Genomic DNA, 16,579 nt, shown 5'->3' on the forward strand with positions numbered 1-16,579 from the left:
GACATAGGGGATCAGGTGGATAAAGTGGACATAGCACAGGGTCATCCAACATTACCTTACTTGTTGGGACTCACTGGAGGATTTTCAGGGTCAGCTCCTGCTGATTTCTCATCTGTTCTTATATTGTTAATCATTTGTGTTCTAATAACAGGCTTTATTCAATGCTTTCCAGCAGTCTGACAAAGGCAAAGTAATGCGTTATGCTGAGAATCTGAAATAAAACAGAAAAAGCTGGAAATACACAGGCCAGGCAGCATCTGCAGAGAGAGAAATGGAGTTAACATTTCAGGTCAATTACCTTTCATTGATTCTGTAACCCCCAGTGCTGATTTCAGATCAATACAATCACAAGCATAAGTTTCAGGTGCCTATCTAGCACATGACAAATTAAGTGTAACTGGCTGCTACTGCCGTTTCAGCGTGTTTTGTGGGTGTGAAAATGATAGTATACATGGCTTAAACCATAAACTATGACTTGTTACAAAAGGATTCATTATGGTCCAATTGACTGCTGAAACAAGCTGCAGGGGTGAATGATCTATTCCCAATGCAGAGTGAGATAAGAATGTTTCATAATCAGCATCAGGTTTATTATCACTGCTTATGTTGAAGACGGATTGCTGAGGGATCTTTCATCACTGTTGCTGTTTTAATTTGAGATCCGATGTACCAATATCCACAATGTAATGTGGGAATGTAAATAAACTGCAGATTACATGGGCATCATGGTGGACATGGGCGAGGTGGGCTGAAAGGGCTCATTTGTGTGTCTTGTTATGTTTAGGACAGAACAATACAGCTCAGAAACAGGCCATTCGGCCCACCATGTCTGTGCCAACCATGATTCCAATCTAACTAATCCCATCTGCCTGCATATGGTCCACGTCCCTCCATTCCCCGCCTGTTCATTTGCCTGTCTAAATGCCTCTTAAATTTTGTCATTGTATCTGCTTCCACCATTTACCCGGCAACGAGTTCCAGGCACCTACCTGGAAGTTGCCTCCCAAATCTTCTTTAAACTTTCCCCGTCTCACCCTAAAGCTATGCCCTCTAGTATTTGACAGTTCTACCATAGAACCATTGAACACTACAGCACAGAAAACAGGCCATTTGGCCCTTCTAGTCTGTGCCGAAACTTTATTCCACTAGTCCCATTTACCTGCACCCAGTCCATAACCCTCCAGACCTCTCCCGTCCATGTATCTATCCAATTTATTCTTAAAACTTAAGAGTGAGCCCGCACTTACCACATCAGATAGCAGCCCGTTCCACACTCCCACCACTCTCTGTGTGAAGAAGTTCCCCCTAATGTTCCCCCTAAACCTTTCCCTTTTCACCCTAAAGCCATGTCCTCTCCTACTTATCTCTCCTATTCTAGGTGGAAAGAGCCTACTCGCATTAAGTATGTTTATACCCCTCATAATTTTGTAAACCTCTATCAAATCTCCCCTCATTCTTCTACGCTCCAAGGAATAAAGTCCTAATCTGTTCAATCTTTCCCTGTAACTGAACTCCTGAAGACCCGGCAACATTCTAGTAACATTCCCTGGGAAAATTCCTCTGACTACCCGAGACTATGTGTCGTTTCCTTCTATCTTTACCTGATAATGAAGTGTCGAATTGCTACAGTAGAGTCATCAGCTACATTTGTGCGATATTGACTATTATTCTCGTGAATTCACACTTAGCTACACAGCGAGACACTTGGGAGTTAAATTCCCCAAACCACCTGAAAAAGCAGCTTCGTTCACCTCTAACATACTAAGGGGAATAGTTCGCTTGCGGCTGGGAATTAGCCAGAAACTTTTAATGTTTATTGAAATCGAGATTTACTTCGAGAAATCTAATTAATTTGCCTAGTGGTATGATATAAATGGTGTTGACAGTACTCGGTCTAACTGCAGGCAGAGTCACTGACAATGATAGTGATGTATCACCGCCTGCTATACGCTCTGTATCTGTTTGCTCTTTTCAGGATGCGCTCCAACGAGGAAGCAACCTGCCGGCGCTGGCGAACGGGTGACATGTTGGACCTGTCCAAAGACGGCGATATCATCCTTGGCGGGGTTTTCCGAGTACACGCCAAAGTGGATGCGCGGGACCTTACCTTCAAAAGCAAACCGGAACCAATAACATGCTCAAAGTTAGTGAAACCTTTCAATTATTTTGTTCTTAAATTTATTTCAATGGCATTTTAATGGGATTGTCAGACCGAAAAAGTTTCAATGGGCGCAAGTTTTGTTTCGCGCTAACTGCAGTGATCCAACAAGAAGCGGTACAAGTCGAGAAATTCCCAAGACCATAGACACATTGAGGTACCAGGTTGAGCCACCAGAGAGGTATCTAACAGATTAAGGTTTCCTGATCCCCAGAACAGCGTTTCCTTCCATAGTAGTCCTATGGTGTTCTGCTTAATTCCCGAAACCAGTGCAAACCCGATGGAACTCTGCTACACCTTTGAGATCTCCGCGATATGAAGTAGAAAAAAACAAATATCTCATTGTTTTAAGGAAAAGATACGGCATTTGTTTGCTGTGCGTTCACTTACATCTGTTTTTGCACTGTGCACGAATGTTCGCACAGAGTCATAAAGCAATACAGCATGGGTACAGGCCCTTCGGCCCAACCAGTCCATGCCGACCACGGTACCCACCCAGCTAGTCCCAATTTCCTGCCTTATGCTCATATCCCTCCAAGCCCCACCCCTCCATGTACCTATCCAAGTGCTTCTTAAAATATACTGTTGTACCTGCCTCAACCACTTCCTCTAGCAGCTCGTTCCATATACTCACCACCCTCTGTGAAAAAGTAGCTCCTCAGGTCCCCTTTAAATCTTTTCCCTCTCATCCTAAACCTGTGCCCCCTAGTTTTGGACTCCCCTACCCTGGGATAAAGGCCATTATCATGAACCTTATCTCTGCCCCTCAAAATTTTAAACATTTCTGAAAGGTCGCCCCTCATTCTCCTACGTTCCAAGCAATAAAAACCTAGCCTGACCAACCTCTCCCGATAACTCAGGCCTTCTAGTCCTGGCAACGTCCTCGTAAGTTTTTTCTGCACCCTTTCCAGTTTAACCACGTCTTTCCCATAAGATAAGCTTCTATATACATATTACTTTCTCAGACAGAACGCTGGATATAAGAAATTTACCAGTAATCTTATTGCTTTGTGTTCCTTGATAATCTGTTGCCACAACTTGGACAGTTGTTGCAGTCATTTCTCCGTATATCCACGTGTGGACAGTGATTCCTTGGTCGGAGTTCAATGAACTCTTGTAATGTGATGCGTTTCTCCGTCTATAGCGCCCGCCAACTGTTTCAATATCAGCACACCTAAAGCTCAAACAAAAAATAATGGACATATTTCTTTACATTTTTTAAAATGCTTTCCGCGCAGATTCTGGTTCCGATTTTTTCGTTTGGCTCTAACAATGATCTTCGCCATCGAGGAAATAAATAATAACCCATCTCTGCTTCCCAACCTAACACTGGGTTACCAGATATACGATGTGTGCACCGTGCCGAATTTATCGCTGAAGGCAGCTTTTGAATTTTTGAACGGAGGCCAAGAGGCATCACTGAGGAATCGCTGCAAAAGAACTCCCACAGTATCTGCCATCGTTGGGGATTCGGGCTCCTCACAATCTTTAGCAATAGCGACGTTAGTCGGTCCTTTCAAGATTCCTATGGTAAGTTACACTATTGTCACACGTCAAAGTATTGGCATTGGTATTGGTTTATTATTGTTACTTGTACCGAGGTACAGTGAAAAACTTGTCTTGCATACCGTTCCTACAGATCAATTCATTACACAGTGCACTGATGTAGTACAGGTTAAAAACAAATAACAGAATACAGAGTAAAGTGTCACAGCTACAGGGAAGTGCATTGCAAGTAGACAGGAAGGTGCAAGGTCAAACAAGGTAGATTGTGAGGTCAAGAGTCCATCTCATCATATAAGGGAACCATTCAATAGTCTTATCACCATGGGATAGAAGCTGTCCTTGAGCCTGGTGGTATGTGCCCTCAGGCTCCTGTATCGTTTGCCTGATGGGAGAGGAGGGAAGAGAGAATGACCCGGGTAGGTGAGGTCTTTGATTATGCTGGCTGCTTCACCAAGGCAGTGAGAGGTATAGACAGAGTCCATGGAGGGGAGGCTGGTGTCCATGATGTGCTTGGCTGTGACCACAACTCTCTGCAGTTTCTTGCGGTCCTGGGCAGAGCAGTTGCCATACCAAGCCGTGATGCATCCAGATAGGATGCTTTCTATGGTGCATCAATAAAAGTTGGTGAGTGTCAAAGGGGACATGCCAAATTTCTTTAACCTCCTGAGGATGTAGAGGTGCTGGTGAGCTTACTTGGCCATGGCATCTATGTGTTTGGACCAGGACAGGCTATTGGTGATGTTCACTCCCCAGAACTTGAAGTTATCAACTCTCTTGACCTCAACAGGGTTAGCTGGCTTAGTAATTCACCTACTGAACTATATATATTTCATTTCTACATATTTTCGGGTTCTGGAATCTCTGCCAACATCAACATTTATTAACTTCGTATTAATTTCTTAATTACCCTTAAGAAGGTGGTACTGAGCAACATTGTTGAACTGGATCTTGTGAAAGTGTTCTTATAATGTCAGGCAGAAAATCCAGAATTTTAGACAGTCATAATGTGGTACTGCAACTTATTTCCAAGTTAGGAAGCTGAGTGTGTTGGAGGAGAACTGGCATGTGGTGGTGTTGCCATGCACCGACTGCCCTGGTTCTTCTTGGTGGTAGATGTTGAAGGTTTGGGTGCTGCAGTTTGAGAAACCTTTTGCACATTTTGTAGATGTCACTCACTGCTGCCATGGTACACTGGTGTTGGAAGAAACGAACGTTTAGTGTGGTATACGCAGCGCCAATCAAGTGGGTTTCTTTATCAGGGATGGTTTCAGGCTTCTCGAGTATTCCTGGAGATACACATATCCAGACAAGTTGAGAGTAATCTACCACACTGCTGGTTTGTGTCTTGCAGGTAGTGGAAAGGCTTTAGAATATAGAACATAGAACACTACAGCACAGTACAGGCCCTTCGGCCCACATTGTTGTGCCGACATTTTATCCTGCTCTAAGATCTATCTAACCCTTCCCTCCTACATAGCCCCCATTTCTCTATCATTCATGTGTCTATCTAAGAGTTTCTTGGTGGGCCGAAGGGCTTGTACTCTGCGGTAGTGTTCTAAGAGTCTCTTAATTGTCCCTAATGTATCTGCCCCCACAACCTCTGTGTAAAAAAACTTGCCCCTGACATCCCCCTTATATCTTCCTCCAATCACTTTAAAATTATGTCCCCTCGTGTTAGTCATTGTCACACTGGGAAAAATTCTCTGACTGTCCGCTCGATCTATGCCTCTTATCATCTTGTGCACCTCTATTAAGTCACCTCTCATCCTCCTTCTCTCCAAAAGAGAAAAGCCCGAGCTCACCCAACCTATCCTCATGAGACGTGCTCTCCAATCCAGGCAACATCCTGGTAAATCTCCTCTGCACCCTCTCTAACGCTTCCACATCCTTCCTATAATGAGGCGAACAGAACTGAACACAATACTCCAAGTGTGGTCTGACCAGAGTTCTATAGAGCTGCAACATCACCTTGCGGCTCAAACTCAATACCCCGACTAATGAAGGTCAACATTCCATACACCTTCTGTCAGGAGGTGAGTCACTCACCACACAATAACAAACTTCAGACCTGTACTGTAGCTCGTTTTTCATTTGATTTGTCCAGCTAAGTTTCTGATTAATTTCAAGCCCATTATGTTGATGGTAAACTGCTTGGCATTGATAATGCCATAAAATGTCAAGGGTGGGTAGTTAGACTCTCTCTTGGGAGATTTGATAAAAGATCCAGTTCTCTTGTGACATGAATGCTGCTTACATTTATCAGCATCCGAATGTTTCTAAATGGTGCTCCTTGTAGGCACTAAGCGCTTCATCAGCAGAGGAATTGATATTGTAATTTAACATTGTTAGTCAACACCCCCATCTCTGACCTTATGATAGAAAGGAGGTCATTGATGAACCAACCGAAGATGTTTGGGCCAAGGACATTGCCATGATAAAGTCCTATATTTACAGTATGTCCTGGGACTGGGTTGATTGGCTTCCAACAATCCCACCGATCTATCTTTGTGCAAAGCAGCTCGCCAATCATTGGAGTGTTTCTCCAGATGTTCCCGATTCACTCATATCCTTCGAGGAAGAAAATCTGGTCTCTTTCCCAGGTCTCGACGACACACTCAATCACTCATACGGATGACTTTTAACCATCTCCTCAGTTCGGGGGACATGAGGGACATGAGACAATAAATCCGGTACTGAGAGCAGCATCATGTCTCATTTTGATACCGGTAACTAAAATCGACCGTGGGGTATTCAATGGGAATGCAACTATATAATCACGCAAGGGCACATGAAATCTGGATTTCATCTGCATGAATACAGTTCATAGAATCAGTGAACGACCAGGCGGAGGAGCAGGCCATTCAGCCCATCGAGTCCGTTCCTGTTCCATCAGATTTCTTAAAGCATTTATTACTTCTGTTATATATGGCATTGTTTGTATGACGTAAAGAATCCGTGCACCACAATAAAGAACAGTTGATGATATAACTACTTCTGTGTGTCCAAGGGTATGGTGACAAAGGATATGAAACAATATTTCTTACCACCATAACTTAGCAGTCATAAAATCCAGCATCTGTTCGACGTATTGGTCAGTTCCAGATATCCTTCTTTCAGGCGCTAGGAACGTTTTAGTTCCCGCACATGAATTGTTGCTGCAGTTTTTTACGCATCGCAATTGTAAACAGAAAGGGCGGACATATTTCCCTAGGTTCCATTTAATAGTGCACCGTGGCATGACGCCATGGTCAAACATTGGGTGTGTGGCTATCTGAGGAAAGGTCACGTTTGTGGATACCCTGATCACATGGAGAGGTTGTACGTGGATTAAGACAACTGATTTTGCTGGGGTTAAGAAGACAATGGAACAATGTGTTGCTGCATTGATTTTTCCAGGGTGGGGGGGGGGGGGTTGTTAGGTGTGTACTCATTATGGGATACAATGTGTAAATGGGACCGACCTAATGCGGTTAACTTTGTGCCTTCACCGATCAACACTGTTTCTAGGTGATAGGGATTCTATTTGACTTTCCCACAGGTCAGCTACCTGTCAACGTGTGCGTGCCTGAGCAACAGAAGGGAATACCCTTCATTCTTCAGAACAATCCCAAACGATTATTTCCAGGCTAGAGCCCTGGCCAGGCTTGTAAAACACCTGGGATGGACATGGATCGGGACCATCAGAAGTGCTGACGACTACGGCAGCTTTGGAATGAAGGCTTTCACCGAGGCTGCCGAGCAAGCGGGCGTTTGCATTGCTTTCTCTGAGACTATACAAGCAATGTACTCCAGGGACAGGTTGCTTAAAGTCATCGAAACCATAAAGAGGTCGTCCACAAAGGTTGTGCTCGCCTTTGTCGCGCAATCTGACATGGAAATTCTAATTAACGAGATAATACAACAAAACGTAACTGGCATCCAATGGATAGGAAGCGAGGCGTGGGCTGCTACGTTGGTACTGCCAACCGAAGACAGTAAACGGTTCCTTACTGGCACAATTGGAATTGCAATCCGTAAAGCAAGTATACAAGGCCTGAAAGAATTTTTAATGCAAGTCCGCCCTTCTGTGTACCCAGGGAACCTGTTGGTGAAGGAGTTTTGGGAAGCGACTTTCGGGTGCATCTTTTCAGACAGAGGGAACAATACAGACGCCACTTCTCGTGGTCCAGGAATCGATGAATGCACGGGAACAGAGGACTTGCAGACGGTGCAAAATTCATTTACGGCCGTATCTCAGTACAGGATTGAATATAACGTGTACAAGGCAACTTATGCCATAGCTCACGCTCTTCATAATATGCTGTCGTGCGAAAGTGGAGATAAAATATTTTCCAATGACAGTTGTCCGAAAACTTTACATTTTAAACCATGGCAGGTAAGGGATTTGTAAAATTAATGTACAGAGGGAACTTGGGGTCCAAGTCCGTACCTCCCTGAAAGTGGCCACGCAAGTAGACATGGTGGTAAAGAAGGCTTAGGCCATAAAACAAAGGAGCAGAAGTCGGCCATTCGGCCCAGCTAGTCTGCTCCGCCATTCTATCATGAGCTGATCCATTCTCCCATTCAGCCCCACTCCCCCGCCTTCTCACCATAGCTTTGATGCCCTGGCTACTCAGATACCTATCAATCTCTGCCTTACATATACCCAATGACTTTGCCTCCACTTCATTGCCTTCATTAGTCATGTTGCAGCTGTGTGAAACTTTAGTTAGGCTGCACTTAGAGAATTGTGTGCTGTTCTGGTCGCCCCATTACAGGAAGGATGTGGAGGCTTTGGAGAGGATACAGAAGAGGTTCACCAGGATGTTGCCTGGATTAGAGTGTATGAGTTACAAGGAGAGGTTGGACAAACTTGGGTTGTTTTCTCTGGAACGCTGGAGGCTGAGGGGAGACCTGATAGAAGTTTATAAAACTATGGGAGGCATAGATATGGTAGACAGTAAGAATTTTTTCCCAGGGAAGGAATATGGAATACTAGAGGGCATGAACTTAAGGTGAGAGGGGGGAAGTTTAAAGGAAATATGTGGGGCAAATTACACAGAGAATGGTACGTGTTTGAAACGGGCTGCCAGCAATAGTGGTAGAAACAGGTACGACAGTGGTGTTTAAAAGGCAGTTAGATTAACATGAATATGCAGGGTATGATCATGTTCAGGCAGAAAAAAATTACTTTAATCTGGCTTCACCTTCAAAGCACGTCGTGGGCTGAAGGGCTTGTTCCTGTGATGTACTGTTCTATGTTCTATATGTTAAAATTTTTAACATCAGCTGCCGTCATCTACAAAGTAAAACAACAATAGATTTTGTCATTTGCCTATTACTGAGTTCTTGCAGAATGTTTGGTATGTGCGGTAGCTCAGATGAAGTTCTATTCAACCTGAATCAAAAGATTGCTGCTTTCAATCTTGCTTCACAGATTAGAGCACCATGTTAATACTAGTAGCCCAGTGCAGGTTTGAGGGAGTGCTGCACTGTCGTGGATCTCTTTTCAGAACAACAATCTCAGGCACCATTTCTCCTTTCAGGTAAATGTAAAAACTCCCACTGTATTATTTCAAAGGAATTTTCAGTTAACCAACATCACTAATAGAACATTATGTAGTCATTATCAAACTCTTGCTGGTGGCACGTTGCTGTGCACAAATTGAGCGCTGAATTCGCTATGTTGTAAAAGTGAGTATACTTCAAAATTAGTTACCTACAGAGGAAAGTGAAAGGCGCTATATAAATGCAAGTCTTACGTTTGGTTTTGTGTGTGTCCTCCAGCTTCTGCATTACATGAGAACGCTGAACTTCATCACCAAGATGGGAGAAAGGGTGCACTTTGATGCAAATGGAGACCCAATCCCCATGTACGATATTGTAAACTGGCAGACAACTGCCCTTGGTGGCATAGAGGTCGTAGATGTTGGATATTACGATGGATCTGCTCCCCCAGGACAAGAATTCATGATCAATGAAACGGCAGTGGTATGGACTGGGGGGGAAACTGAGGTAAGATCTTCCTTGTTAAATAGTGTTACCCAAGTGAGGATGAAGATTGACAACCATTAGAGCACGTTATTTATGTTGTTAGCTGCCATGAAGGTGTACATGATAAAGGGTGCATCACTGGGGATAAGAGGTTTAAATAATTGCAGCCAGGCATTGTGCACATTCACCTGACATTGGTATTGGTTCGTTAATGTCACATGTACCGAGATACGGTCAAACATTTTTGTGTGGATGCCATCCAGACAGACCATGTCATATATAATTACATTGAGGTAGTAAAAAGAAAAAGCAGAATGCAGATTATAATGTTATAGTTACAGAGAAAGTGCAGTGCAGAGAGAAATGTAAAATGCAAGGGCCATGACAAGGTAGGTTGCGAGATCAGAGTTCAAGAGTTCATCTTTTAGTGTACAAAATGTCCATGAGTCTGACTACAGAAGGATAGAAGATGTCCTTGAATCTGGTGGTTCGTGCTCCCAAGTTCTTATATCTTCTGTCTGACAGGAGAGGGGAGAAGAGAGAATGACCAAGGTGGGAGGGGTCCTTGATCATGTTGGCTGCTTTCCTCAGGCAGCAGGAAGTGCAGACGGAGTCAATGGAGCAGAGGCTGGTTTACGTAATGGATTGGGCTGTATTGACAACTCGCTGCAATTTTTTGCCGTCTTGGGCAGAGCAGTTGCCGTACCAAGTTGTGATGCATCCAGATCGGATGCTTTCTATGGTGCATCTGTAAACATTGGTAAAAGTCATCAGGGACATTCTCATGCTTAATAATGACAAGCGAGAGATAGCTAATGGGTTCTGTTTGCTGTACAGAACTGCACTACCATCTTGCCTGCTTCTCTAATGTAATAATCTAGCAAGTCCAATATTCATTGCCCATCCTTAATTGCCCTTGAGGAGATAGTGGTGAGCTGCCTTCTTATCCCTGAAGTCTCTTCTGGTGAAGGTACTCCCATTATGGTTTGGGGAAGTACTTCCAGGATTTAAACTCGGCGAATATGAGGAACTCACTCTATATTTCCAAGTCAGATTGGTGTGTGACTTGAGAATTTGCAGGTCATGGTGTCCCCATCTTGCCCATCTTGGTAGTAGAGGTCATAGATTTGGGACCTGCTGTCAGAGTAGCCTAAGCAAGTAACTGCATTGCGTTTTGAAGATGGTACATACTGCAGCGAACGTGCACCAGTAGTGGGGGGAAATAAATGGTTAGAGTGATTAATGGAAGAACTATCAAGTGGGCTGCTTTGGCCTGAATGGTGTTGAACTTCTTATGAGTTGTTAGCGCTGCATTCATCCATGCATGTGGAGAGTTTTCATCTCACTCCCGACCTATACCATGTAGAAGACAGAAAGGCCTTGCCATGTCAGTCACACCCACAGGATAGCCAGCCTCCAGGCCGCTCTTGTAGACCGACTATTTGTCAGTGAAGGCTCAAAGGAAGTGGAAGGGATTACAGAAGTGGAATAAACTGCTGAAACTGAGTTTTAACCCAGAAGTCTGAGCTCGACCGTCCAATCATAATTCTGCTTTCCTGCCATTGTACTACTTTCTGGAGTTCTTGGCAGGGAAGTTGAGAAGTGTAAATCATGAATTATTGTATGAAATCAGACTGTCTAAATTAAAACATGTGATTGATGAATAGTTGCCTATGATCAGAAAACAACCGGGAAAGATAATTCAAATGCTCCAAAATATTACTACTCCCAGGATTGAGGTGAATTTAACCAATTAAGAATTAATAAATGAAATGAATGTCAGTCAAATAAAAGAAAAACACACATTTAATTTTAGAATTTTATAATGGCACTTTTTTTTGTTTTAAGAGCAAAAAAATAACCAATAAAATAACCACAGCATTTTAGCTTTTCTTTGACAAGGCAGAATTTTGAATCTTTGATAGCCGTATCAGATTTAAAATGGACTTGAGGGGGCAACTTCTTCACACAGAGGGTGGTGCATATATGGAATAAACTGCCAGAGAAAGTGGTTGAGGCAGGTATAATAACAACATTCAAAAGACATTTGGATAAGTACTTGGATATGAGGGCCAAATGCAGGTAAATGGAATTAGTTTGGTGGGAAATGTGGTTGGCATGGACAAGTTGAGCCAAAGGGCCTGTTTCTGTGCTATATTACACTATGACTCTATCTGTTCTTTCAAGGTTCCAAAAGCAATTTGTTCTGAGAGGTGTGCCCCTGGTAAATGGAAGAGAATGAGAAAAGGACAACCTATTTGTTGTTTCGATTGTTTACCGTGCCCAGACGGGGAAATTAGCAACACCACTGGTAATGAGAAAGCAGTGACTTGAAATTACTCCATAGGACATTTGTGGACAGATGCATCTCTGAAAATTCTGTATGAGCTGTTTAACAGAAACATGAACTCACTATAAATGTGTTAGGGTCTTGAATACAAAGTCTAAGCTGGCACTTCAGTATCAGACTGAAAGAACCTTTGGTATTGGATATTTTCTTTCCAATAAGGTGGAAATGGCTACATTTCAAAGTAGCCTATTGGCTGTAAAACACTTTAGGAAGTATTGAGATTGTGAAAGGCGTCATGGATATGGAAGGTTGCCGCAAAACTGAATGGTGAATAGAGGAATTTCAGAGAGTGCATGAACAATATTACATTGGTATCCACAAGAGCGACTGCAGATGCTGGAAATCTGGAGCAACACATGACGGAGGAACTCAGCAGCATAGGCAGCATCAATGAAGGGAAATGGATAGTCTTCTTTCCCTTCACTCACCCTCCATCTGGCCATCACCCACACATTCCTCCCTCCCGTTCCCCTCCTCACCTCCTTCCCTTTATTCCATGGTCCACTGTCCTCTCCCATCAGATTCCATCTTCTTCAGCCCTTTTGTCACTTCCATCTATCACCTCCCAGCTTCTCACATCATTCCCACTCTCCCGCCTCCCTCACCTGCCTATCACCCCCACCACCCCCCCCCTCACCTGGATCCACCCATCACCTGCCTGCTCTTGCTCCACCCCTTCGCTCCACCTTTTCACTCTGGCTATCTCCCTTCTTTCTTTCCAGTCATGATGTAGGGTCTCGACCCGAAATGATGACTGTTGGTTTCCCTCCACAGATGCTGCCTGACCAGCTGAGTTCCTCCAGAATGTTGTGTGTTGTTACACTGGTATCCAATTGTTTGATATTATGAATAAGACTTCTCATTGCTTGTTATTTTGTCAAGCTCCTTTTAATATTTGGATTTCAATATCTTTAAAATTCAATCTGTTTCTCTTTAGATGCAGCGCATTGCATTAAGTGTCCTTTGGAATACCAACCTAATCAAGGAAATGATGAATGCATACCTAAAGAAATTGAATTTCTTTCCTTTGGAGAAACCATGGGAATTACTCTGCTGGTGGTGGCATTGCTGGGAGCTTCCATCACCATGGGTGTATTTACTACATTCTATTTTTACAGAGATACTCCAATTGTTAAAGCCAATAACTCTGAGTTAAGCTTTCTTCTTCTTTTAGCATTAATTTTGTGTTTCATGTGTTCAGTTACTTTTATTGGGGAACCATCAGTCTGGTCTTGCATTTTGCGCCATACAGCATTTGCTGTCATTTTTGTTCTTTGTGTCTCTTGTGTTTTGAGTAAAACTATTGTAGTGGTGATGGCGTTTAATGCAACACGTCCCAATGGCAACATAATGAAGTGGTTCAGCCCCACGTATCAACGCCTGACTGTTGTCTTGCTTACAATGGTACAGTGCTTCATATGCACTGTCTGGCTGATCACGTTGCCACCCTATCCACGGAAAAATGTCGAATATGCCAATGATATTATTGTTTTTGAATGCAGTGTAGGTTCTGCAGTGAATTTTTACTGTACTCTGGGTTATATCGGACTCCTGTCTTGTGTGTGTTTTGTGGTTGCATTTCTAGCTCGACAACTTCCCAGCAATTTCAATGAAGCTAAGCACATCACTTTCAGCATGCTTATCTTTTGTGCAGTGTGGCTGTCCTTCATTCCAGCTTACATAAGTTCTCCTGGGAAATATGCTGTTGCAGTGGAAGTGTTTGCGATATTGGCATCCAGCTTTGGCTTACTTCTCTGCATTTTTATCCCCAAATGTTATGTCATCCTGCTCAAGCAAGAAGAAAACACGAAGAGGCACATTAAAGGCAATAAGGGGTCCAAGACATTTTAAGTTATCCTCCCAAAGAGACTGGAGCTGCGGTTAAAAACTTTATGCTACAATTAAGTAATATTATGTTTTGACGCACTTTAAATGGGAAATACAAAGATTCCAAAATGTATGGTTTATTAAGACTAGTTATTAAAATTGATAATAAAGATCTATTAACAAGCTACAGATGAGCTTGACTTTTACACTTTAAATGTAATATTTTCCTTCTATACTTCTGGTTCAACTCATTATTGTAACAAAACATATTCTTGTGTATCTGTGGAACTGTTACACCCCAAGTGCTAAATGACATATAGAAATGTAATATGTACGGTACATTTTGGGTTTTCTTTATACTTGCATTAGTAGTTAGCTCACTTCCACAGTCTCCAAATTTGTCTTTTTATTGCATCTTCAAAATACATTTGAAGAGTTTAAAAAGTAGCACTCCAGGGTTTGCGAATATAATCCAGCCTGATTCATTCATCCCGATACTAAACGAAAACTGGACAGTTGGGTGTGCTACTGTACAGCTGCTTCTAGAGAGTCATGGAGAGAGACAGCACAAACAGGCCCTTTGACCTGCACCAACCATCAACCACCCATTTCGACTAATCGTACATTAATCCCAATTTTTTATTCTCCCCACTTTCCCATTAACTAGCTCCAGATTCTACCCCTTACCTACACACTACTGGCAACTTACAGCAGCCAATTGACCTACCAGCCCATACGTCTGTGGCAATATGGGAGGAAACTGGAACACTTGAAGGAAACCCATGTGGTCTCAGGGAGAAATATGCAAACTCCACACAGATAGCACCCAAGGTCAGGATTGAACCCAGGCCTTTGGCACCATGAGGCAGTGATTCTACCAGCTACGCCACTCTGCTGCCCCAATGCCGCCCACAGCGACCTACCTCACCGAGTTATGAGCTCAGCTGGATTGTAAATTGCTATGCCAGTCTTTGAAGAGCAGCAAACAGCTTCCACTGATATTCCATCTGACAACCTCAACCTTCTTAAAATTTTTCCAGCAAAAGGGAGATAATTAGTGACTGAGCAACTGCCTATATCTGGCACCTACATACAAATAAAATGCAAGGAATACAAGACGTTGGTGAGACCACACTTGGAGTGTTGTGTGCAGTTCTGGTTGTCGAGCTATAGGAAGGCTGTTATTAAGCTGGAAAGAGTGCAGAGAGACTCATGAGGATGTTGCTGGGAATGGACAGCTTCAGTTATAAGGAGAGACTGGATAGACCGGAATTTTTCTTCTTACAGCATAGGGGTGACCTTATGGAGGTTTATAAAACCATGATGGTCATATATAGGGTGAAAGGTCACAGTCTTTTCCCCAGGTTAATGGAGTCTAAACCTGGAAGGCATGGGTTTAAAGTGAGAGAGGAAAAATTTAAAGGGGACCGGAGAGGTAACTTTTTCACAGAGGGTGGTGGGTATATGCAACGAGCTGCCAGAGGAAGTGGTAGAGACATGCCTGTAAACTGCAACATTTAACAGGCATCTAAACAGATCCATAGACAGGAAAGGTTTAGAGAGATTTGGGCCAAATGCAGGCAACTGGGATTAGCTCAGGTTGACAACTTAGTTCACATAGACAAATTGGGCCAAAGGGCTGGTTTCCATGCTCTATAACATTATGATTCTATGACTCTAATATGCCAGCAGTAGCTGCACAATAAAGTTCAAGAGCAATGAAATATCCTGAAGGTACAACATGATCTACTCCTTTCCTATTTTTGTATTTCATGCTGCTCACTTAGAAAAGACTTGCATGTGTAGAGTGCATTTCATGAACTCTGAATGTTCCAAACTCTTTACAACTGCACTTGAAACACATTCAGTGTTTGAATGTAGAAAACACAGAGCTCACTTGCCTAAAGGTCTCATAAATAGCAATTTGATCACAACGAGATGTAGAGAGAGAAACTTAAATTTCTCTCCAATATTTCCAGAATTTTCTATGCACTGTTTGTTGGATGTGGGTTAAGTTTTGGCCAGGTCACCTATCAGATGACCCAGCTCTTTCCCAAATATTGCGATGGGGATCTTTTAGGACAATGACGGTTGAAGAGGAAACCCAGTTTAATAGCTATGTGAAAGGCAGCACTTCTGGTGTTGCTCTATCTACCAGTTTTGGTATATGACAGGATATTGTGAAGTGTACAGGAGTGGGTGCATTGAAGAGGCTGCAAATCCTTGAAGATACAGGGGTAATGAACAGTAAATTAGGCATATGGGATACTCTCTTCTGTCAGTTGATGTACAGAAGATAAGAACAGGGAGAACTCAGCAGAACTGTATCACACACTATTTATGTCAGAGCTGGAGAACAACACAGTTCTGGCTACCACATTTCAGAAAGGACGTGATAGCAATCCAGAGGGCTTAGACAACATCCATTAGAATGTTGCTAGGTCAAAATATAGTATAATCCTGATGATATGACTATTCCCTTTACTCAGCTAGCAGTCCAGATGAAGGATCTCAACCCGAAACGTCGGCTGTCCATTTCCCTCCACAGATGCTGCCTGACCCGCTGAGTTCCTCCAGCAATTTGCTTTTATTTTGCTCCAGATTCCAGCATCGGCAGTCTCTTGTATATTCCTTTGAAGACATTCATCATATTTGCACCTGGTTTTCTAATGCGAAGGAGGTGAGTGTGTACATACACATCCATCACGTCAAGTTAAGCATTTTGGAAGATTATTGGAAATCATGCAACTGCGTGCACCGCTCAC

General features: G+C 43.0%; 1 protein-coding gene across 1 annotated transcript; it reads left to right on the forward strand.

The window, feature by feature from the left end:
* Nucleotides 1–2,045: 2,045 nt before the first annotated feature.
* LOC127571130 (extracellular calcium-sensing receptor-like) lies at nt 2,046–13,838 on the forward strand. The gene is made up of 6 exons (XM_052017216.1): nt 2,046–2,143; nt 3,397–3,688; nt 7,203–8,039; nt 9,431–9,658; nt 11,825–11,948; nt 12,925–13,838. The coding sequence occupies exons 2-6, from the start codon at nt 3,431–3,433 to the stop codon at nt 13,836–13,838; spliced, it is 2,361 nt and encodes a 786-aa protein (XP_051873176.1). The 5' UTR covers nt 2,046–2,143; nt 3,397–3,430.
* The last annotated feature ends 2,741 nt before the right edge of the window (nt 13,839–16,579 follow it).

Source organism: Pristis pectinata, chromosome 6 (genome assembly GCF_009764475.1).
Source record: "Pristis pectinata isolate sPriPec2 chromosome 6, sPriPec2.1.pri, whole genome shotgun sequence".
Classification (NCBI taxonomy): Eukaryota; Metazoa; Chordata; class Chondrichthyes; order Rhinopristiformes; family Pristidae; genus Pristis; species Pristis pectinata.